General features: G+C 40.4%; 1 protein-coding gene across 4 annotated transcripts in view; it reads right to left on the minus strand.

The window, feature by feature from the left end:
* Positions 1–26,338, minus strand: part of brinp1 (bone morphogenetic protein/retinoic acid inducible neural-specific 1) — a 578,248-nt gene that overhangs the window by 102,854 nt on the left and 449,056 nt on the right. For all 4 annotated transcript variants that reach the window (XM_069932740.1, XM_069932734.1, XM_069932730.1 and 1 more), the window contains one exon: positions 4,739–4,929. In XM_069932740.1, coding sequence (XP_069788841.1) covers positions 4,739–4,929 — 191 coding nt within the window. The remainder of the gene's footprint in view (positions 1–4,738; positions 4,930–26,338) is intronic.

Genomic DNA, 26,338 nt, shown 5'->3' on the forward strand with positions numbered 1-26,338 from the left:
GCAGGAAAATGGAGTTGAGAGATAAAATGCATCAGTCATGATTTGAATGACAGGCAACTCAGTGAACCAAATGGGCTAATTCTGCTCCAACATCTTATGGTTTTATTTTGGGATCTTAACACAGGGCACGCAGGGTTAATGACATGGATTATACCAGTCTGAACTGAGAGGGCATAACATGGTAGAAGCCAATTCCGGCCATTGAAACCCCTGCTGCACAATTATAGCCGTTACAAAAAAAAAATCACATTCAGACCTACAGCACAGTAACAGGCCCTTTTGGCCAATGAGCCCATGTCATTCAATTACAACCTATTATCCTACAGCTTCAGTTCGATTTGAAAGGTGGGAGGAAACTGGAGCATGGGGTAAAATCCACGCAGACACAGGGAGAACATATAAAACTCCTTACAGACAGCGCTGGATTTGAACCCCATTCCCGATCGCTGGCACTGTAACAGCATTGTGCTAACTGTGCCACCCCAATTTAACTTTCTGCTATTAAAGGAATGCTTAAAAAGTGAGGATGAAGGCTGCTACATCACAAGTCTGTTTAACCGCCAACTGTACTGATTCCACAAAGATCAGGTGGATGCATTGAAGTCATCCTTGACACTTTCTGATATCAGATTTATAACCTGTTTATTTTTTATTTATTCCATAGAACAGCACAGAAAACAGGCCATTCATCCCTCTAGTCTGTGTCAAAACCACACTGGTCATCCCACTGACCTGCATCTATTCCATAACCCTCCAGACCTCTTCCATTCATGTTTCTATCCAGATTATTTTCAAAATTTAAGAGTGAGACCACATTTAGCACATCAGATTGCAACTCGTTCCATACTCCCACCACTCTCTGAGTGGAAAAAATCCCCATTAATGTTCCCCTAAACCTTTCCCCTTTTCCCCTAAAGCTATGCTCTCTTGAATTTATCTCTCCTAATCTAAGTGGAAAGAGCCTACTCACGTTTACTCTGTCTATTCCTCTCAACATTTTGTAAACCTCTATCAAATCTCCACTCATTCTTCTATGCTCCCAAGATAAAGTCCTAACCTGTTTAATCTTTCCCTTTAACTCAAGTGTTGAAGACCCAGCAACATCCTAGTAAATCTTCTTTTACACTGTAAAAGTCTTTCAATCTTACTGATATCCTTCCTGTGGTTTGATGACCAGAACTATACACAATACTCCAAATTTGGCCTCACCATAACATCCCAACTCCTGTACTCAATACTTTGATTTATGAAGGACAAGATACCAAAAGCTTTTTTCCATAACCCTGTCTACCTGTGGCATCACTTTCAGGGAATTATGTATCTGTACCCCAAGATCCCCTTATTCTCCACACTCCTCACTGCCATTTATTGCATATATCCGACCTTGGTTTGTTCTTCCAAAATGCAACAGCTTACACTTTTCTGCATTGAATTCCATCTGCCACTATATGGCCCATTTTTCCAATTGGTCCAGATCCCTCTGCAAGCTTTGAAAGCCTTCTTCGCTGTCCACAACATCTCCAAACTTAGTGTCATCAGCAAACTTGCTGATCCAGTTGATCTAATTATCATCTAGATCATTGATATAGACAACAAACAACAATGGCCCCAGTACCAATCCCCAAGGCATGCCACTAATCATAGTCCTCCAGTATGAGAAGCAATCATCCACTACCACTCTCTATTTTCTCCCATTCAGCCAATTATTAATCCAGTTTACAACCTCTCAATGGATACCTAGTGTCTGAACCTACTGAACTAGCCTCCTATGTGGGACCTTGTCAAAGGCCTTACTAAGGTCCATGTAGACAACATCTACAGCCTTTGCTTCATTTACTTTCTTAGTAACCTCCTCAAGAAACTCTATAAGGTTTGTTAAACATAACCTACCACGCACAAAGCCATGCTGACTATCCTTAATCAGCCCTCAGCACTCCCAATACTTGTATATCCAATCTCTCAGAATAACCTCTCATAATTTACCTGACATGAGGCTCACTGGCCTGTAATATCCTGGTTTACTTTTGGAGCCTCTTTTAAACAATGAAACAACATGAGCTACCCTCCAATCTTCCGACACCTCACCATTGATAAGGTGATTTATATATTTCTGCTAGGGCCACTGTAATTTCTACACTTGTCTCCACAAGGTCCGAGGTAATATCACGGTAATGCCTTGGTGATTTATCTACCTTTATTCTCTGTAAGACAGAAAACACCTCCTTGTCACTACTGCTTGTTTCCATTCCTTCCTTATACACTATGCCAGTTTTCTGTGTAGACAGGATAAAATGTTTCTGTTAGCACATCGATTTTACTCGATGAATACTGCTCTTCCATTATTTACCTACCGTCACTAATCCTATTTCTTCAATAAAATGCCTCTGTCAAACAGATAAATTACCTCTTTTTTTAGTTGTAATCTAAGGACACTCTTAAATGAATGCAATCATGAATTTACTGAGAGCCCATCTGTAATGTGTATATGTGTGCTTCAGTCTGATCCACTCTCGATGCCACTCCTGATATACTTATGATTTGTTTTATTTATTTATGTCCAAGATATGCCTCTGTCTCCCTTCATTCCTCTCACAAATTCTCACTCACTTTCTATATCAAGGATCTGGATGATAATGTGATCAATCAGATCAGAAATTAGTTCTCAACCACTCCTACTCTTGCTGCAAATTTCCCTTGTAAATTAAATATTTTTTATTTTGAACTTGAAAAGATTCATTCTTCCTACCCCACTGGATGTGATTATTAAAAGGCAAAGCTATCTTAAGAAACCAAATCACAAGGATAGACCAAATCTAATAAGCCAAGATGACCTATCACCCCTGTGAAAGCAATTACCCAAATAAAAATCATTACATTTAAAAAAATTAAAGTAATACATTCACAAAGAAAATCCATTATATTAACAGAATGTAATGCAGCTCCAGCCAAAAAAATATATATAATTTTTGGGTTATGACTGTCAGTAGCAAGTCAAAGATTTATTGCCTATCTCCAGCTCCCTCGTAAATGATTCATGAATTTGCTTTCCTCAATCACTGTATTCTGTGATGGAAATGTATTCTCACAGGGTGCATAATGCAAGGAATACCGGATTTTGAACCTGCAATGATTAAAAAAAAGTCAAAATCTGTCCAAGATCAGGTGGGCAATGGGAGTGGATGGTGGGGGGGGGGGGGGTGGGGGGGGTGGTGGGGGCGGAAAAAATTCACAATCCACCTCACAAGCCTCAGTAAGGGAAAACTAGTGGTGTACAATCAGTGGTTATTGGGGGATCAGAGGTGGAGAGGGTGCGCAAATTTAAGTTCTTGGGAGTCACCATCTCAGAGGACCTTTCCATGACCCAATACATTTTGATGGCATTGTGAAGAAAGCACATCATCATCTCTTCAATTATCAGGAGATATCGCAACACTTGACATATTTTGATAGGTGTGTGGTGGAAAGTGTGCTGAGCAGCTGCATCAGGGTCTAGTATGGGAACACTAATATCCTTGAGCATAAAACACTGCAAAAGGTAGTGGACACAGCCCAGGACATCACAGGCAAAACTCTCCATACCAGCAAAAACATGTACAGGGAACGCTGCCGTTGGAGCAATCATCAAGGATCTATATCACCCAGTATATGCTCTGCTATCACTGCTACCATTCGGAATGAAGGATCATTAAGACTCACACCACCAAGTTCAGGTACAACTACTACCCCTCCACCATCAGACTCCTCAACAACAAACCCAACCAGAGACTCATTTAAGGACTCTTGCTTATTGATTTTTTTTTAAAAATCTTCTCTTTGTATTGCATGGCCAGTTCTTTTACATTTCATTATTTGCTTACATGTGTACAGTGAGTATAGATTTTTTTTTGCAGTACATAAAATGGCAATTCTGCCTCACCTGTAGAAAAGAGAATTTCATGGTTGTGTGTGATGTTATATATTTACTTTTGACAATAAATCTGAAATCTCAAGCTCATGTTTACAGTTTTCATTTTTAGCCATTTAAATAAAGTAGCTTCCTCAATGTACACTCTCGTTACAGTGATAAAAGGCACAATTGTTGTGTGGGATTGGGTTAGCAATCAGTTAAGCAACTAGATGGAGTTTTGCAGTTTCAATGGGGCTCAAATGACCCATGATCTGGAGTTTGGCATCCCAAATGGTCAGATCAAATAGCTGGGGAAGATAAATGGAAGAGGAGTGATTTTGTTTCTCTTGGTTTAGTGGGGCTTTAGAAGATCATTGGATTAGAACCTGGGCGAATCAGGCAATCAGTAGATCTGAAAGGATTAGCATTTCATTGGGCCATGGTGAGAATGTTGCTTAATTCTGTGCTGTAGACGTGCCTTGAAGGATACAAGTTTAGTATGACTTTTACCTTAATGAGCTCCCAATCTAATGCAATGCCATGAAGTTGTTGTTTTTCCAGGACCACGAAGCAATGCTGGCCAAATCCACCCAGCAGCAAGCTGATGTATGCCTGATGCGAAAATTGTGTCAGGCATGCATGCTTTGATATAAGCCAAGAAGGTAGCCAGTCACATTTAGAGTGGTGTAAAGCAACCTAGAGGTGAACTGCTTCATTTTTTGATGTGTTGTGAGTACATTTACAATTGAATGTGGCTGAAGTACACATCACCACTTGATATAATTTCTAGATGATGGAATTCCTTTAGAAAAGAACATTCAAATCTGGCTGGAAGTAAATGAATAAGCTTACCTCCAAGAATTGCAGATGACAGCACATGTGTTCCGTATTTTCTGATGATAGTGTCTATCACTTGCTGGGTTGATGGCCTCCTTCCAAGCAAGCGAATACTTCTTTGGAATTCAGGCATCAGTGGGATAGGATTCCGGATTAGGTCCCTCCTCTCAACTGCAGTATTTCTCACCTTCCAACGTGCAAACTCTCTGAAATGACAACATTAGAATGGTGAAAAGACTCCAGCAAATGATTTCCTTCATTATGTGGTGAATGGGAAAAAAAACATGACCCTCTTCACTAATCTTTGAGGAATTAGTGAAGTCTGTGGCATGGACTTGCAAACAATTGCTAATTCTAGTTTTGGAGTGTCCAGCTTTCAGTAACAAGTACACTGGACAATGAAGATATTTCTTCCTGAACACTTTTGGGTGTATTTTATGGATTTTTGGTTGCTGATCACGAAAATCATCTTAAAATTTTTCTATTATGCACCGTTTCCTATATATAAAACCCTTTTTTGAGATTTGATGTCATATTTTAAGTCTACTTCAAGCATACAAAACCATGAAGTTCAACATGGCATTGAAAATGCATTTTCTGCATTCACACTTAGACTTCTTCCCTGCTGATCTTGGAGCAGTCAGTGATGAACATGGTGAAAGGTTTTAGCAGGGCATTGCAACTATGGGGAAGAGGCATTAGGGCAACTGGAATCCATCAATGCTGTTCGACTATTATTGAACGTTGACACGAGAGGCATCAGATGCAGACTACAACTTAAAATTAGCAGCAAAACATTTTTAGGTCCGTTGAACAAATGCAATATGTCAGCATCGTTATGTGATTAAACAAGTTTAATTTAATAATTTAATGCTTTGTCAACTTCCTGAAATTATCTTTGTATTCATCTTGAAGTTGTGTATCATAATCCCCATTTTTTTTCAGACAGCAAACATTCTGAAAAAAAATTGTCTATGTTATTGCGTGAACAGACTGCAAGTAAAAACCTGATATTAACATTCTTTTTGCTCAGCAGTAAATATTTGCAATTTACAAATGCTTACATGTCAACCTTAAACATTTCAGAATTAATTTAGCAATTTCTTTTGTTTACAGTATTTTAGGTACAGTATTTTCTGAGTTAGAGAACAGAAGGAAATATTTTATTTCTCGGACTGAAAGATAGACAGCATTCACTCAGGCTCAGCAAGCCACAGGTTCCCAGTATTTGCAGCAAGATTGGTTTGCGTAATGGTAAAACTGATTCCATAAGTTCAAAAAGATTTCCACCTACAAGCACTCTCGTAGTGTTATCCACTGAGCACCCAGGCTTATACAAATGCTGATTTCAGAACCTGCTGTGAATTTCATCACACAATTGCAGTGGATTTTGTCATTCTTATAACTATAAAATCTATAACCTTTAGTTTTAAGTTGACTTTCAGGATCAAGACCAGCATTTATTAGCCATCCCAATTGCCCTTCAAGAACCTTCTTGAACTGCTGCTGCCATTCAAAAGCAGCTTTCAGAAAAAAAAAGATCAGAATCAGAATTTATTGTCAAGAACAGGTCAGGAAATGTGTTGTTTTGCGCCAGCATTACAGTGCAAATATTGCTATAAAATTACATTTTTAAAATAAATAAATGCAAAAAATAAGAAAAAGTGAGGTAGTGTCCGTGGTTCATTGTCTGTTCATAAATCTGCTGGTAGAAAGGAAGAAGCTGACCTTGTGCCACTGGCTTTTCATCTTCAGGCTCCTGTACATCCTTCCCGATGATAGTGGTGTGAAGAGAGTATGACCTGTTTGTTTTCTTCAGACACTGCCTCTTGTAGATGTCCTTAATGGAGTGAAGACAAATGCCCATGCTGTTTGGCGCTGGTCACCATTAGTGACGCTGATGTTTTGTGTAACAGACTTATTTCACAAACCGAGTTTAAGCTAGTGATGGATGAATAGGAGATAGAGCAGCACTTGATGTTGGTTACCTAGGGGTGTACTGAGAGCTCACAACTCTCAGAAGTCTTTTCCTGTCCTGTGCTTTTGTACTTCCATACTAGTCTGTGATGCAACCAGATACTCTCCATGGTATATCTGTAGAAACTTGCAAGAGTCTTTGATGACAAAACAAATTTACTCAAACTATTCACAAAGTATAGTTGCGGGTGAACCTTCTTCATTATTGCATCAACATGAAGGTCCCAGGATGGATCTTCAGAGATGTTGACACACAGGAACTTCAAGTTCCTAACCCTTTCCATTGCTGACCCTTCACTGAGGTCTGTTTTGTGTTCTTTTGATTTCCCCTTCCTGAAATCCACACTCATCCCTTTGGTTTTGCTGACGCTGAGTGAAAGGTCCTTATTGTGGCACCATTCAAGTGACTGATTCATCTCCCTCCTGTATGTTTCTACATTTCCGCCTGTAACTCTGCCTATGACCTTGGTATCATCGGCAAATTTGTAGACGGCATTTGAATTGTGCCTAGCCCCACAGTCATGGATATATTGTGAGTAGAGCAGTCAGCTAAGCACACATCGGTGAGGTGCACCTGTGTTGATCATCAGTGAGGAGAACACACTGTTTCCAATTTGTACTGATTGTGCTCTTCCGATAAGAAAATCAAGGATCCAACTGTGGACGGAGTTCCAGGATTTATATCCAGCAATCAAGAAGGTCAAAGTTAGGATGATGTGTGACCTGAAGTGTGTTCTCATGCATCAGCTATGCTGGTTGAGGTTGTGGTTCAGGGTATGTTCAGTACAATCAAGGTAAGCAACCACAATGCAATGTGTTCTGATATTGGTGGTGATGAATGCTCAGTGTAATTTATGGCTGCCAGTCAAAATGTGGTTTTTGTTCTGGGCAATGTCAATCTTCTTGGCTCCATCAGCCTGCCTGCTTCCCTTCACCTGATCCCTAGCTTGTGATTAGTGGGAAGGCTTTGGTATGCCAAGAGGTGAGCTACCCACCAGAAGATTCCAAGTCTTTGATGTGATCTTGCACCCTGACTCCAATTGAGATGTCAGCCGTGACCCAAGGGATATTGATAGTAGGTGTCTTGGCAATGGTGTCAAGAACAATTGATTGGATGTTCTCAGATCCACCTGGTGTTGGAGTGGTGTACAATTGTACTACTTTATGTCATCCAAGATTATGTCATCCCTCTGTTTCGACACCTCTTTTTGTCATGAAAATTATGGAGGATGTCTGCAATGCGAATCTTGACAAGGTCTGTGCAGTAGTCGCTTATATCAGTGCTTTCATAGAGGGATGCATTTGCCCAAATGTGGAAACTCAATCACCAGCATCTGTTCTACTGTCCGATGCAGCATTCCTCAGACTTGTACTTAAAGACAACAAAAAGCATGAGCTGGCATTTTGGATTTGAAGCTGTGCATGGAGGTGTTTGACATTGAATGAGAACTTCATGCAAAAACAGTTGCAAAAACCTTTAATTAATGGATTTTTTAAAAGTGTTTGCAATTGGACGAGTTGTGGAGAGGGCCAAATTATATTCATTGATTATGAGGTGATCAATTTGAATATAGAAATATTGGTGGTCATTAGCAGATTATAATTGAGAAAACAGGATTATAGTAATTGAAATTTGGGTTTGAATCCCACCACAGCATCTGAGAAATTCAAACTCTCCAAGTAAAGGTGAAATCATCAGTAATGGTGACCAAGAAACTTTTGAATTGTCATAAAACAGAACTTGATGCCTTGCAAGGGAGGATATCTGCCATTCTTTCTCAATCTGACATTGATATAACTCAATCCATCCAAGTGACTGAGTTGACATAATTCTACAGCATGATGATCAATGTTTCACACCCATGTTGTACCCCATAACAATGACGTCTCCTTCAGCAATCACTGGGCTTAATTCATCAAAAATACAATCTACTGCATACCAAAACTGGAAAGCTGAAATGATTTTTGTATTGATGAGAGCAGAAGAGAAATAACTTTTATTGAAAAGAAATTAAAGAAATTATGTCAAGAAAATGGCCAGAGACATCATATTATAATAAACAGGAAGATGATACTCAATGCCTGATGATCTTCTCAGCAATCTCCTTCAAGTTAACTTGGCAACTCAGGCAGGGGTTTGGCCAGATATTATCACAGCTTCAGAAATCAGGAATGAACCTGTTTCCGTGGAGGAACAGTACTACTATCTGTGCCAACACACTGTCCAACATATGCAAAACATACATAGAGAAACTTATGGAAACAGCTGGAGTCCATGTTATATTTCAAAATTTACATGCATGTACATTCAAAAAAATGTCAGTGAGAAAATGGTGATTGCCAATACTGAAAGCTTCTCTTTCATCTCTGAGACTGTGGAAGACCACAGTCAGTATGAGTTAGAAACATCTCTTCCTCAATGATTATCAACACAGGCGCACCCCAAGGATGCATGCTTAGCCCATGGCTCTACTCATTATACATCCACAACTGTGTGGCCAGGCTCAATTCCAATGCTGTCTACAAGTTTGCCGATGACACCACAGTTGTCAGCAGAATCATAAATGGCAATGAGGAAGTGTAGAGGAGGGAGAGAGATCAACTCATTGAATGGTGTAATGACAACAACCTTATGCTCAATGTCAGCAAAACCAAGGACATGGTTGTGGACTTCAGGAGGAAATCAGTGAAACACATTCCAGACCTCATTGAGGGATCAGTAGTGAACAGGATCAAGGACTTCAAATTCCTGGGTGTCAGCATCTTCAAGGATCCACACATTGATGCAATCACAAAGAAGGCCCGCCAGTGACTATACTTTGTGAAGTATCTGAGAAGATTCTGTATGTCACCGAAGACTCTCATAAACTTCTACTAGTGTATAATGGAGAGCTTTCTGGCTGATAACATCAATGCTTAGTATGGAGCTGCCAATTTCCAGGACAAAAATAAACTCTAGAGGGTTGTTAACTTAGCCTGCCACATCACAGGCACCAGACTTCACTCCATTGAGGACAACTACATGAGGCAGTGTCTTAAAAAAGCAGCCTCTATCCTCAAAGACCCCCTCCGCCCAGGCCACACCCTTTTCACTTTGCTATCATCGGGGAAAAAGTAGAGGAGCCTAAAGACAAGCACTCAGTGGCACAAGGACAGCTTCTTCCTCGCTGCCATCAGATTCCTGAATAATCAATCAACGAAAGATCCTGGCTTAGTTTTTGTGCATTATTATTTTTATTTTTGATGGTAATGTTGTAAGATGGTTATAATATGAATGTTTGCTCTATAATTCTGTTGCATAACTCCAAATTCATGATTTGTTAATGACAATAAATTCAGATTCAGATTCTCTACCTACTTTAATAATCTTCATGTCTTCTTTCATGATCAACAGTAAATTAATTTGATGTGGGTGTCTGAATTAAAGTGCATGCATGTGTGTGTGTGTGTTCAGGAGGAGTCAGTTACAAACACAAAGATGAGAGTGCAAGTGTATATGGTAGAGGCAGACAGAGTGATCAGGAAATGGTAAGAGGCCATAGGTGACCAAAGCATGAACACCATGCAATGAGCCTTAAAAGTACATTAAATGCAGTACATCTCAATCAGAATGGAATCAATACATAGAACAAATATATTGCCGAGGTGAAATTTCATTCAGGGAAATAAGATTAGGACAAAATAAAATTTAACTTGATGCTTTAAATGTGGTTAATTCTGATTACAAAACATTGATATTTAAAGTTCTTAAATTTTTTTTCAGAGATGGTTCAGAGTTAATTTACCAGTTCAATGTTAAACCATGTTAAACTGAAAATTGGAAGGGGCAAAGAACTGGAATAACATTTCATTTTACTCGGTGTCTTGTGGCTGTAATGAATATCTGACGTGATTCCACTGACGTGTTCCATATTTTAAACCCATACCCAACAGTGAAAGGACATCTGTCTGACCCATTGTGTATTTAGGATAAGTTTTTAACTGTGCATGGAAGCACTGTGAGATACCACGTTGATTTGAGTGGATTCATTCTGATTTGATGCAAGAAAGAACATTTTCTTGTCCATTATCCCAATATTTCCCCTGCAGCCCAGTATTAAAACTCTTAATTCTGGATAAAGTTAATCTTCAAAATGCAGTAATCCTTCCTTTTACACATTGCTTTGACATACTTGTTGAAATCAATATAAAAATCATATTGACCTCATTTGACCTGCTGTAATTGCTTCAACCAACTCATTTTTTGCGCAATTATATTTTATTACCATTAATTACTGATATGTTATCTTTGTTTCTCAGTCAGCCCCAGTGTAACATTTGGTTCATTTGAAGTTTATGGAAATAAACTATACAATGACTGCTAGATTATTGCAAAAGAATATTGGAATTTTCATTCACATTCTTATTGCTTTCTTGATCTACTAGATAAACCTATTCTAAAAAAAAATGGGTAAATTAAGGTTAATAGGAACATGTTTCCATTGCACACCTTATTCTATTGAATTTGTCATTGAATTTGCTGAGGGCTTCTGGTCCAAAACATCCTTGATCCTATAGATGATTTAGGCAAAATGTACCTTGCTAGCCAATTTGTTGCAGTTATTTTTCAGCATTACAAATATGCTACTTCTCAGTATACCATTTCTAAATGCAGACTGAAGTGTAGTTGTGTTCAATCATGATGTTGGTTCCTTGTTTGGAGCAAGTGATAGGAAGCATCAACATGATTGTCCTTCCTGCTGGATTGCAGTCGTTTCAAGTAGATGTTATAAAAATAAATTCCACAAGCAGAATAGTCAGACGTTAAAACAAAGGGTTTTGCTGCCTCCAGAAGGCGATGTGACACTGTTCTGAGCTTGCATCTATTGTGGTTTGTGATGGTACAATTCTATGCTTAGACAAGCAAATGCCCAGGTCACTCTTCTCAATTATAACATTGGAGACCAGAATCAAAACCAACAATATAACCTATGCATACGTCTGCATCTCAGACTCCAGATGCTCAATGTTATAGAATGGTAGTTCAAGTATGTTTGGATAACCGTTCATCTGACCTGAAGTTACTTTTATGTGGAATGTTTAAAAGGCATGAGACTTTCCTCTCCTGTGAATATTTGTATGCACACACTTCTCTGGACTTTTATATGCATACATAAAGTGTATGATATACATGGACAGGAGTGAATGGAGGACAAGTTGTGTGAGATCAATGATTGATATTTGAAATTTAGACATACAGCATGGTAACAGGCCATTTCGGCCCACAAGCCCATCCCACCCAATTACACTGAATAAACATTCACCCCCGGTACATTTTGAAGGGTGGGAGGAAACTGGAGGTCCTGGAAAAAAAACCCATGCAGATATGGGGAGAACGTGCAAATTCCTTACAGAGAGTGTAGGATTCTAACCCCAGTCCCGATCGCTGGTACTGTAAAGGCTTTGCACTAACCACTTCACCATCTATGATGCCCATGTTAAATCAAGGAACCTTCTACTATCTCAGGTAGAAATTAAATAACATCAATCAAGTTTAATGTCATCTCATTGCACAAATACACCCTGATGAAACAGCGTTCTCTGGTCCTCATTGCAAAAAGATTCAGACACACAATCAGACATAGAACAGCACAGTTCAGGTCTTTTGGACCTTGATGTTGTGCCGACCCATATATTCCTAAAAAAAGTACTAAACACTCCCTACCCTGTAACCCTCCACTTTTCCTCCATCCATTTAAGAGTCACTTAAATGCCCCTAATGTTTCAGCTTCCACCACCATCCCTGGCAATAGCACACATACAGACAAACAATACATATGCAGGAGAAGTATTTGTATATACAAATAAATAAATAGATAATGCTTAGTAAATAGGAAGATCTTGGATGGCTAGGGAGAGCATTTCCATTGGTTTTTCAGCAAGGGGTCCTTCAAAGATTTTGCATGCCATCTTCAGACAGTGACCCTAGTGGATCACATTGAGGGGGAGAGGGAGACTCTAGTGATCATCTCTGCCACTTTTATGGTCCTGTGGATTGAATTCCAATCCATTTCTCTGCAGCATCTGTCCAACACTGTGAATTAGTCAGCCTAGGACCCTCTCGATAGAGCTCCTATAGAAGGTTGACATAATGGTTGCCAGTAGCCTTGCCCACTTCATTCTTAGAAAGTGCAGTCACTGTTGCACCTTCCTGACAAGTGAGGAGATGTTGTGTGTCCTCGATAGGTCACAAGTTAAGTGGACTCCAAGGAACTTGGTGATCTCTGCTCTCTCTACTGCAGAGTTGTTGATGTGCAGCAAAGGATGGCCATTGTTGGTCCTCATGAATTCAACGATCATCTCCTTCGGTTTGTCCACATTGAGGCTCAGGTTGTTATTCTTGCATCATATCATGGCAATGTTTTGAAAAGCAGAGGATTAAAAAAGATAAAATAAACTTCAGATGCTGAAATCTGGGATAATAAACAGAAACAATGGAAGCATTCAATGGGTTAAGCAGTATATATGGAAGCAGAAGGTGTAGGTCTGCTTTTTGGGTCAACAGCCTACATCAGGGCTTAGGAGGAACAGGAATGATTGACAATAGATAGCATTAAAGATGGAGGGATAGAAGCTGCTAGGTGATAGGTGGAATTAGGGAGGAAGGGGAGGATGGACATGGGAACCAGATCGAGGAGGGGATGAACAAAGGGAAAAGAAAAATTGGTGAACAGTTCAATGTGCATGGGAGAGTGTCAGAAAGAAATGGAAGAGCAATGGCACAGGATAGTGAGAGGGAAACTGATAGTCATTGACTGATGGGTGAAGCAGAAGATGCAAAACAGGGCAAATCCAGAGTTGTAAAAAAATTTGAATCTTAATGTTCTTTCTTTGAATGCACAAAACATTTGCAACAAATAGACTAGTTGACAACACAGAAAACTATGGATCAGCACATTTTTATGACAGATATATGGCTGTCTAGTACTCAATATTCCAACTTCCCAGAAGGGAAAGGAGACACCCTAGATCTGTAGATGTTGGAATCTTGAACAAACAGAGGAGCTGGAGGTCAGACAACATCTGTGGAGAGAAATATGAATGAGAAAAATATCTGCTGGAGGAACTCAGCAGATCGAGTGTCATCAGTCAAATGAAAATTGGCAATGTTCTAGGCTGGAACCCTTCATTGAGAAGGGTCTTGATGAGGGTCCTAAACATTGATCGTTCTTTTTCACTCAATGACTCGCAGAGTTCCTCCAGCAGGTCAATTTTCACTCCAGATTCCAGCATTTGCAGACTCTTGTGTGTACCCAATGTTGACTGTTTCGCTCTATGTATGGTACTAATTTTGGGATGGAAGTACTCAAAAATAAACATAATGTGCTCTTTCCATAGGTCAGTGGGGAAATGGAACATTATATTTTAAGGGAACTGCTATTATCATGGACGATATTAATCTACCTACTGATTTGATGAACCAAAGTGACAAAGGTCGTGCAGAAAAATTGTGGAATTCGAAGAGGATTGCTTTATTGTGAGGCACCTTGTAGAGCTTGACTGGAAATGGGTTATTTTAGCTTTTATCTTATGTAATGAGAGATCTTGGTAACTGACCAAAATATGAGGTATTTTCAGTTTGAGGATGTATACTATCAGTCCATTACCAGAGTTCAACTCATTATCACCAGCACCAGGAATGGGGATTTCTTGTGCTGATTGCCAGGGACAAAAGAACAAAAGTCATGGCCATGCTCTACTTTTTGCACATTAATATTCAGCTTACAACCAGCAGCTGACTTTCGTCAGGGCCAGGCACCATCACAAGGCATTTTGCCATCCCAAAACTCACCTCTAAACAATGCTGCAGGATATTTTGCAACCAAGTCCCTGGAAAGAAACTTCCTCTGATAACAATGCTCATGGAATGCTGCATTCCAGTCTGAGTCAAGCTGATGCGTGCTCATTCCAAAATTACACGCTGTCTTCTAATCTGGAGTAGGCAGCGTTCCAGCAACAGAGGGAATTTACACAAAGGACGCAATTGAATAAATTTCCTTAAGGGAAATCAAAAGTGTTGTCATTGCTACAATTTGTTTATCCCCAGGATATCAATAAACCCAGTAAGAACACAAAATGCTGGAGGCACTCAGCAGGGATCGTAGTGCCCATCGGAGGTAAATATATATTGCCAATGTTTCAGGGATGAGAACTTTTTCAAAGAAGAAGAAGAAGCAGGCAGGACCTGAATGAAAGAAATAACAGGGGGAGGAGTACAGACCAAGTTATTAGATGACATTGATTGGATATGGAGAAGAGGCTAGAAGAGAGGAAAGACAAGAATTGATAGCGGAAGAGGGGATCTATCTATGTGAATGCAGAACAGAGGTAAAGGAAACAGAATGGAAAGGGAAGAAAGTGGGACAGAGCTACATGCAAGGAGACTTGGGGGTGTGGGGTGTGGGGGTGGTGGTTAACGGAAGCCGGAGATGTCAATGACAATGTCATCTGGTTGGAGAGTGCCCAGACAGAATATGAGGTGCCATTCCTCCATTTTGTGGGTGGTTATAGTCTGGTAGTGCGTGAGATATTCGCTAGGGAAAGGGGCGAGGAATTGAAATGGGTGGTGAGTGTGAGATCTCCACAATTTCAGTAGAATCGAGGTGCTCAACAAAGCAATCTCCCAGTCTGCATCAAGTGTCTCTGATGTAGACTCAACAATTTGATGAATTCCATCAACCTCTTTCATGACTAGTATTAAAATTGATTAAAACTTGAAATCGTTAATGCTGGTTATTGATTCTATCAGAGAAAGAAGACCAGAACAATGGCAGAGCTATGACTGTTGCAAGTGTGCATAATGCAAAAGGAAAGTGCTGGATGAATAGATTGCCTCGTGAACCAATGATGAACTCATCGACTTAATCCACTTTGCAGCCAGCTTCCATCCAGACCTCAATTTGACTTGATCCATCTCGAGCAACACTCTCCCTCTTTGAGATCTCTTTGTCTCAATCTTGGGAGACAAACTCTCGACAGACATCTTCGACAAACCCGCCAAATCCCACAACTTCTTCGACTACACCTCTTCACAACCTGCCCCCTATAAGGATTCCATTCCTTTGTTTCCTTCACATCTGCTTCCAGGACGAGGTCTTCCATACCACATCATCAGAGATGTCCTCCAGTACACGCACATCTGCCCTGGCCCCCTCTGCTCCCACATGTAACAAGGACAGGCTTCCCCTTGTCCTCACCTTCTACCCCACCAGCCTCTGCATCCAACATATCATTCCCCACAATTTCCACCACCTACTGCATGATTCCACATTTTTCCTGCTCCTCCCCTCTCCATCTTCCACAGGCACCACTCCATCCTTTGGCCTCTATCCTGTGACTGCAGAAGATGCTCCTCTTGCATCCACACTTCCTCCCTCACCACCATTTGGGGCCCCAAACAGTCCTTCAAAATGAAGCAACAATTCACTTTGAATCTGCAGGGATCATCTACTGCATATTTTACATAATGAGAGATCTTGGTTATTCACTAAAATATGATGTATTTCACCAAATTGTTGTGCATTAACCTATTCATTTCTACACACCTTATGTTTATGGATTCACTGGAAGCAGCTGTTTGATTAAATTATAAAACATGCCAAAAATGGAGAGCAGTTCTCAGGATGCCCATATATTCATTAAAAAATCAAAAATCCAAAATAAAACTGTGTGTGCTGGATATCTGAAATCAAACAAGATATGCCAGAAATACTCAGCGTCAGGTAATACCTCTGGAGAGAGAAAAACACTTCAGATGGAAGATTAAAGATTGGAAAAGCTCTGACTGGAATATGTTTTAAGTTGCAAAGAATGAGGAGTGGGGAATGGAACCAAAAGAATGTCTGTGTTAGCTTGAAGACAAAACAACATAGTCAAGGCTAATATTAAATTGTAAAATGGAGCACACAAAACAGTTGGGTTAATGACAGACCAGAAGTCTGGGAATTTTTCTGGAACAAACAATGAGAGACTGAAAACTTAATAAGGAAGGAAAAAAAGATTCTCAGGGCAAGCTTTGAAGTAACAACAAAATAAACAGCAAGAGGTTTTGTGGTTACATAAAAATGAAAAGGGTAGTTACATTAAGTTTGAATTGAATATTTTATTTACATAGCACATTTTATACACAATAGAATGTTGCTCCAAAGTGTTTTACATCAAATAATCAAAAAATACACAAAACACCAAATCAACAAGTGCAAAAGACTAGACACTGGACAAGAGAGTCATCTCGCAGATGTTGGAGAAAAAACATGGATGGCAACAGGCTGCTGAAGCACACTGGCACGGCTGACTCAATCCTGTGCCCTACAAACCCAAACTATCGGTTGCAGCTCCCAAGACAACCATGACAAAAGTGAGGCCAAGACTTTTATCTGAGGTCAGGAGAATCAATATAAATTTAAACATCATCATATCTTTAAATTGTGGCCATTATAATGAGCAGCAGTTAAAAGAAAATGAGATTACACTCTTGGAGACTGGTGCATCACTAGGGTAAAACACAAAACACTTTAGACTAAATACAATTTAGACTTTAGACACAAAATATTACATAAAGTTAATTAATTAACAAGTTAAGCTAAATTTATTATACATAAAATACAGTTGCAATTTGATATAAAAGAACAAAAAATCTGTGCCACCAATACTTCATCTAGAAACCAATACTAGCCCAATAAGGGTTGAAAGACCACAGCAGCCCTTGGTAGCTCGAGTAAGGAGTCTCTCCGTTCATGTTCTCTGGTGCCTGGGGTTATAATAAAAGCACTCCATGCTCAACAGGCACCCACATTACCACCAAATCCCACAACGAACCCCCTCAGGAGTGTACCACCAGCGTGAAGAAGTCCTGGCCCCACAAACAGTGCACAATTCAGCTCTATAATCTTGGTGAGGCATCCCCTTGAGCACGTCCACCAACTTCACCCAGCGACAACCTTGGGGTCCACATCGGTAACCAGAGATGCACATTGGTCATCCTGACCCCAGGCTGGACCACTTTGGCCTCCACACCAGTCATTTAGGCCGCACCTCTGTCCTCCAAGCCTCAACCAACATTCCATGCACCCAGGCCGTCCACAATGGATGCTCCTCAGATGGAGCTAGAGTCGCTGCCAGCAATTTTTTCAGCCTGCATTAGATCCCTCAACCTCTCTCTGGTGCTTGTCCATCAGTTCCAGTGCCTCAGGCATTGTGCACAGCTACATACTTCAGGTAATATGCACCCAGAGTCCAGAGAGCTGCATCGATCTGCAGTCACAAAAAGTGTGGAAACAATCTATAAATTTGCTGATGACACCACCGTTGTTGGTCCAACGGGGAGAAATGATGAGTCAGAATGCAGGATGGAGATTGTGGTGCCAGAACAACAATCTCAGCAACACCAAAACCAAGGAGCCTATTATGGATTTTAGGAAGGGGAGGCTAAAGTACCAGGCACCTGTGTTCATTGATGAGACAGCAGTGAAGAGGGTTAATTCCTTCTTGTTTCTGGGAATTCAGATGTAAGAGGGCCTTTCCTGAAGTCCTCACATCAAAACAACAGTGAAGAATGCATATCAATGCTTCTGCTTTTTAAGAAGTATGAGGAGATTTGGGATGTCGGCAGATACTTTTTAGAACTTCCATGAACATACAGTGGACAGTACATTGACCAGTTGTATCATGGTCTGACTTGGAAGCTCGAGGACCCAGGACTGAAGAAAGTTATAGAAATAGACAAACCTAACCAAGTCCATCACTGGTTCCGACTGCCCATCCACTTAAGACATCCATGTGAGATGCTGCCTTAAGAAGGAAGCCAGTATCATAAAAATGTCCCATAATTCTGGACCTCTTCTCACTGCCATCTTCAGGCAAAAGGTACAGAAACCTCAAGTCCAGGATCTTTCGGATCAAGAACAGTTTTTATCCAACAGCTATTGGGCTCTTGAACCTTCCCAAATATACCACCATCCCAACCTTAAACTTGTCTGAGACCACCACAAGATCTGTCTGCATTACCTTTTTCTCTTGCAGTAACCTCAACTGAGAATATATATCTATCCTTTTGCATTTATTTTCTCTTGTCTTGGCAATATTGTGGTAATGTAATATATGATATTTCATTTTGTTCACCTTGCACACTGCAGCAAGTAAGACTTTATGCATATGACAATAAACCCAAGAGTTTGAGCTTGAGAATTAATAAAAGGAAGCAAAAAATGGGCAGTTACATTAAGCCATCTGTCTTCATGAAGAAGAACATGGCAAATATGCCAAGGATATCTGAGAGAGAATTTTCAAATGATGCAGTTGTAGCAATCGTGATCACAAGGGACAAGATATTGAAAACACTGAAAGGACTGAAGGCAGACAAATCATTAGGGCCTGATGATCTGCACCCAAGAGGGTTAAAAGAAACTGGTTCAGATAATAGTGAAGCCATTACTTAAAGTTTTCAAAACTCACTAACAATGATGAGGCTCCCTTAATTGATAAAGGAGGGAGAAAATACAAGTTAGTTTGTTTAACATCTATTGTTGGCAAGATGCTAGAGTCAATAAGCAAACAATAAAGAATTTATCATTAATATAATTAATCCAAGACATTATGATCCTCTGAAAGATAAATCATGGTTGACAAATTTCCTTGTGCTTCAGGGATATAACGAGCAGAGTCAATAGAGAGGTATGACTTACTGTAGTGTATTTGGATTTAACATAACATAACATAAAAATTACAGCACGGAAACAGGCCATTAGGCCCTTCTAGTCCGCACTGAACCAAACACCCCTTTCTAGTCCCACCTCCCTGCACAATGCCCATAACCCTCCATCTTCTTCTCATCCATATACCTGTCCAACCTTTTCTTAAATAATACAATTGACTCTGCCGCCACTATTTCTCCCGGAAGCTCATTCCACATGGCTACCACTCTCTGAGTAAAGAAGTTCCCCCTCATGTTACCTCTAAACCTCTGCCCCTTAATTCTTAACTCATGTCCTCTTGTTTTAATCTTACAGGTGTCAAATTTAAAAAAAAACTGATGCTCATGGGAAGAGTTCAAGGCATCCATGTTAACATGGAGTCAAGATTGGTCTTCACAGAGAAAACAGAGAATTCTCTGAGTTTTTCTTTTTGGGGTGAAGAAGGATGAGAGGTGACTTAATAGATGATGCCGCTTTAGTTGCCCATTCAGAGCCAGCTCTTCAGCGCTTGACGTCCTGCTTTGCGGAAACTGCCAAAATGTTTGGCCTGGAAGTCAGCCTGAAGAAAACTGAGGTCCTCCATCAGCCAGCTCCCCACCATGACTACCAGCCCCCCCACATCTCCATCGGGCACACAAAACTCAAAACGGTCAACCAGTTTACCTATCTCGGCTGCACCATTTCATCAGATGCAAGGATCGACAATGAGATAGACAACAGACTCGCCAAGGCAAATAGCGCCTTTGGAAGACTACACAAAAGAGTCTGGAAAAACAACCAACTGAAAAACCTCACAAAGATAAGCGTATACAGAGCCGTTGTCATACCCACACTCCTGTTCGGCTCCAAATCATGGGTCCTCTACCGGCACCACCTACGGCTCCTAGAACGCTTCCACCAGCGTTGTCTCCGCTCCATCCACAACATCCATTGGAGCGCTCACACCCCTAACGTCGAGGTACTCGAGATGGCAGAGGTCGACAGCATCGAGTCCACGCTGCTGAAGATCCAGCTGCGCTGGATGGGTCACGTCTCCAGAATGGAGGACCATCGCCTTCCCAAGACCGTATTATATGGCGAGCTCTCCACTGGCCACCGTGACAGAGGTGCACCAAAGAAAAGGTACAAGGACTGCCTAAAGAAATCTCTTGGTGCCTGCCACATTGACCACCGCCAGTGGGCTGATAACGCCTCAAACCGTGCATCTTGGCGCCTCACAGTTTGGCGGGCAGCAGCCTCCTTTGAAGAAGACCGCAGAGCCCACCTCACTGCCAAAAGGCAAAGGAGGAAAAACCCAACACCCAACCCCAACCAACCAATTTTCCCTTGCAACCGCTGCAATCGTGTCTGCCTGTCCCGCATCGGACTGGTCAGCCACAAACGAGCCTGCAGCTGACGTGGACTTTTTACCCCCTCCATAAATCTTCGTCCGCGAAGCCAAGCCAAAGAAGAAGACAAGATTCTGACAGGGATAGATAAAGTAAACAACCAGCATTTTTTTTTACCAGGGCGGGAGTAACATCTATACAAGGTGAGGGGTGAAAGGTTTAGGCACGATTTTTTTTACATAGACTTAGTGGGCACTTGGAATGAATGACCAGGGGTGGTAGTGGAGGCTGGTACAATAGAGGTTTTTAAAAGACACATGGACAGAAAACAAAAGGATTATGTGTGTAGTTCGGGAAGGTTTAGTTTCTTAAGTATGTTTCTATTGGTTGGCACAGCACTGTGAGATGAAGGGCCTGTACTGTACTGTAATGTTCTAATAGGAATAAGTGGATTCATTTCAGGCTGGAAGAATGGAATTAGTGGTATGTCTCAAGGATTAATTATTATCTCCAATAGCATTCTAATTATATTAATGTTAGGTAAGATGTTCAAGTTTCAGTCTCTGGGGAAGAGAAGTGGAGAGATGCAGCACAGAAACAAGCTCTTCAGCCCATCAAGCTTTCCCACCATCTATTACCTATTTATATTAATCACATTTTTTCTCCTCTCTACATTCTCATCACCTCCCCCTCGGTTCTGCCACTTACCTTTACAGTTGTCAATGAACATACCAACCCACACATCTTTGGGAAGTGAAAGGAAACCAGAACACCTGGAGGAAATCCAGGGGTCACATGGAGAATGTGCAAATGCCACACAGACAGCACTCACAGTCAGGACTTTACCCAAGTGAGGCAAAGGCTCCACTGGCCCTGAGATGTTTATAGTGAAATGTAATGACACTGAAAGGCAAAGGGAGCAAGTGAACCCTTTTCTTGTTGAAGATAGGCATTACTGACAACTGTGTAGCACAAGAATTATTTATAACATCTCAGCCTTACCCAAATATTGCCCTGGTTTTTCAGGTATAGACAGCTATCTGCTGTACACCCATCAACAAATGTCTCTTCTTCTTAGCAAGAAGATGGATGAAGCAGCTGAAGGTAATTGGGTGAGGAAATGGTCCTGATGAATTTGTGTGACAACATCTTGGAGTAAGATGGTTGGCCACCAACAACAAGACAACATTCAAGCCAGTGGAAACTTCAATGATTTCAATTTTATTGAGATATGTTGGCATGAACCTTCATCAGACGATGCCTTGATGTAAGGTATGAGTACTCTCACCTTCTCTCTGATATTTACCTGAAAGGAGATCCAATGCCACCTGTTTCTTGTGAAGCCCAAACTAAAGATCAATGAGAGCTTGCTGAAGATACAAGCTCAATTTTATAACAAGTAGATGACATCTTCTATGATTTCACTAATGGTTGAGAATAGGCTGGTAGGCTGTGATTGGCCTGAGTGGAATTTTTACTGAGTAGACAACAACATTATTGTAGTTTAAGATGACTGAATAAGATAGTTAACAACTGGTTGATAATAATCTTCTATGGACGGGGTGATGACAGGTTGAATCTCTTTGTGACCAAAAGACATAGGAGCAGAATTAGGCTATTTGGCCCATCTAGTCTGTGCTGCCATTCTATCCTTTTTAACCCCATCCTCCTGATTATCAGCATTCTTAAGTAAGGACTCAGGAACACAATGTCAAATGCCTTTTACTATCTCAGGACCAGCTGAGTTTCTCCAAACACTTTTGTGCACTGCACTGTATCAATATAACTGTGGAGATCCAATTCCTGGAGTGTGCAGGAGGATTTTTTTTTTAGGCCATTGTGTGGCAAAGCAAACTGGAAACAGCATAGAAAAACAAGAACTTCTTTGGCTGTAATCTTGATTGAACAAAGAGAAACTGGAGGGGGTTGAAGGATCAAGGCATACTCCATGGAGAAAAAAATACCAACTCATTGTTTTGGGTTGTGACCTTTATTGAGGCAGTGAATCTGAGATTGTACAATGAAAATTGTTCAGTTAGTTATCTGAAGGCAAGGGAACAGGATTCATAACATATTAGAATTCCTCATTAAGATGAAAGAGTTTAAACTGAAATTGAGGTTTAAGATTCAATCAAAGGAATTGATGAAGTCATGTAATCATGAGAACATAAGATAAAGAGACATAGGCCATTCAGCCAGTTGAGTCTGCTCTGCCATTATATCATGATCTGATTCATTCTATCACTCAGCTGTACTCCTCTGCCTTCTTCCCTTGACCTTTGATACCCTAGCCATTCAGTTCCTTAAAGACACCCAACGACTTGGTCTCCACATCTACCCATGGCTGCAAATTCCAGGTGTTCTCTACAGTCTGGCAAAAATAAAGTTCCTCCACATCTCTGTTTTAAATCAATCCTGAAGTTGTGCCCCTTTGTCCTTGACCACCCCCCCCACCCCCCCCACCACCACCATGGGAAACAACTTTGCCACATCCACTCTAGTCTGACTATAATAGATTGGCAGTTTTTTTTTAATATCCCATGACAATGAGTATGATTTCAGGAATGAAAGCAGAATCTGCACAATTATACATTCTTTGAAGGAAAATCACAAAATTAAAAAAAAACAACTAATGGAAACAAAAATGAAGCACATGTATTTTTCAGTTAAATTAGCAGGCCTGATGCCCGAGGTCAGTTTAGAATCAGCAATAGAAGTCCAGAGGAAATATAGAATGGGAAAATGAGAGACGCAAGTGGAATTCAGCCACTTCGGTGTATGTCAAAAGTAAAAGGATCGGTGAAGACAAATGGTGTATTTGGATTTTTTCAGAAGGCCTTTGATTGAAGCTCCACATCAGAGGTCCAAATCCAAAAGAAAAGCATATGGGTTTGAGGGTGACATAGTTGTGAGGATTGAAAATTAATTGAAAAATGGGAACTCCTGGTGGGATTGTGATTTGTGAGAGGAACAGAAAGAAGATTCAATGCAATTTAGCTAAGTTGAGTGAATGGGCATGTGAGGCGCACAAGAGTGGCATGGATAGCATAGTGGTTAAGATTTGGAGAGGAACCGCTGATGTGGAACTTAAATCAAAGGCCTTCTCAAGTTCCATTTGCACCAGACATGCAAAATCATTAAGCATCCCTTCCACCCCACACACGGCATCTTTCAGCTGCACCTGTCGCGCAAGAGATACAGGAGTATCGGAGCCAGCATCACCAGGCTGAGGAATAGCCTGGGCAATGAGAGTGCTGAATGACCAAAGGAACTGCTCACACTAACCATCTGAGACTTTCATATCCATGAACTGATATTTAATTATTTATTTGTATACATGAATATTTGTCCTGCATATGTATTGTTTGCCTGCAAGTGTATTATGTCTGGTTGTGTGCCTGCATGTTTTGCACCGAGGACCGGAGAACGCTCTTTTGTCAGGTGACAATAAACATGACTTGGGTCAAATCACTGATTCATTACTTTTTACATATATTAAAATGGTTGGAGACCACTTTCATGTCTCTCATTTTCCTCTGGACTTTGTTACTAATTCTCAACTGATACATTTATTTATTTTGTATGGTGGTTTATATCAAAGTTTCCACCATAATGTTGCCGCAAAAAAAACAAATTTTGTGACAAGTTCATGACAATAAATTCTGATTCTGTTCTCATTCCTTAAGCTGGTCTTCATGGCAAAAGGTTATGGACAATGGTCTAAGGTTGTCTTGCTGCAATTATGCAGGCTTTGGTGGGTCCACTCTTGTAGTTTGGAACTCTTTGACATTGAGGGAGTGAACTAAAAGTTCACCAAACCAATTCTTGGAAAAAAAAATAGAATTGACAAGTGAAAAAATATTAGGCAATCTTGAGTTGTTAGAATGAGTGAGAATCTCACTGAAATATTCAAAATATTGACCAAAAAAGATAGGCAGGATTCAGAGAGGAGTTTTCCCTATAGCAGAGAGGATCTAGAACCAGGTATCACAGTCTCAGGGAATGAGTAAGATACTGTATCCTGGACAGACCACCAGAGATATTTCTTCATTCAGAAAATGCTTTGGAGGCCAAATCAGTGATTATATACAAATTGGTGGAAGATAAGAGTTTGAAACATAAATGGCATCATAGGGCTAGTCGAAGAGTTAGTTGAAGCCTTCATATTGAGTGCTGGATCAGCCTTGAAAAGCTGAAATGACATCTCCTGCTCCTATTTTCTCTGCTCTATTGCCACACTTTTGCAGATGGATTAATAAGCATTATTGAACCCAGGCCACAACAGTTAGCGTGCTTCTAACCATCAGCTTATCCCAAGATGGCTAGAGTAAGAAATATACAGGCTGGTCAACCCATTGAGCCCTTGCTGCCATTAAAATAGAGCATGGCTGATGTGTTTCCCATTTCATTTGTCCACAGTGGTAAAGTAACATGATATCCTTGCCTAAGATAAATCAAGCTTTGTGTTCAACATATTTAATTAACCTAGCCTCAACAGAAATTTCTGATATATTTCCACTCTGTATGAATGAAGCAGTCACACCTGCCCTCAATGTTCTGTGGCCTGATGAAAGTTAACACCAACTTGTTCTTGGCTCCCTCCACAAAATTAGATAAGTTTTCTCTCTGCTGCCATCTTATTCATCTGACAGGACACTAATTAGATATTCTGCCTTGGTTGAAGAGCAGAAGTGCGGACAATTGAGCCAACTTGCTCCTTTTTAAGGGAGACATTAACCTATTTCAGGAATTTGAGTGTGCTGTTAATGGAGAGTTGAGTGTACCATTAACTCTAATGGAGCATACATAATAGCCCTTTATATATATTTCATTTGACTGACTTATTTCAGGGTATGAGGAATGGTGCAAAGGAGCCTGTACTTTTGTTTTCTGGTTTCCCTGATACATAGTAAACACACATTATATCAGAAAGCACAGCTTAGTAAAAGTGTTCCAAGCAGATGCAAGATAATTGCATTTCGGAGGCTCCGTACAACTTTGTCATGGTGGGAATTGCTTCCACTGAGAAATTAAGAATGGATCTAAGTGAAACATTTTGTCAATTATGTTTATATCTGACATGATCTGTAAATTTGCCCAAAGCTTGAGAGTTGCCAAATCTGTAAGACTGTTCAGAGGGCTATCTGTCTCACCTCCATCTAAAGCAGCCATTCTCAACAGGGATCCTAAGCTTCCCTCCCACTGACTCAAGACCACAGCACATTTATTTTCATTTCACCCCATGTAATATTTTTTTAATGTAGTCAGGATAGAAGAACAGAAGAAGCCAAAACTTAACTGCTTCACTGGGAAGGAAGCCCATAAATTTTGAACATAGTCTGGGGTGGGTGAAGGTGGGGGGATGTTAAAAAATGATAATGTCTGCTCTAAAGGAGACCAACTTGACAGAAACACACACACACACACATCAGGGAACAAACACACAGAAGTATACAAACATTTATTCTTTCTTTCCATTATCTTTTGTATGCACTATTTTCTATTTTAACATTTAAGAAACATTTGGACATGGATGGAGGATATGGAGGGATAAGCACAGGTGCAGTCCAATGGGAGAA

Source organism: Narcine bancroftii, chromosome 1 (assembly GCF_036971445.1).
Source record: "Narcine bancroftii isolate sNarBan1 chromosome 1, sNarBan1.hap1, whole genome shotgun sequence".
In the NCBI taxonomy this organism is placed as follows: Eukaryota; Metazoa; Chordata; class Chondrichthyes; order Torpediniformes; family Narcinidae; genus Narcine; species Narcine bancroftii.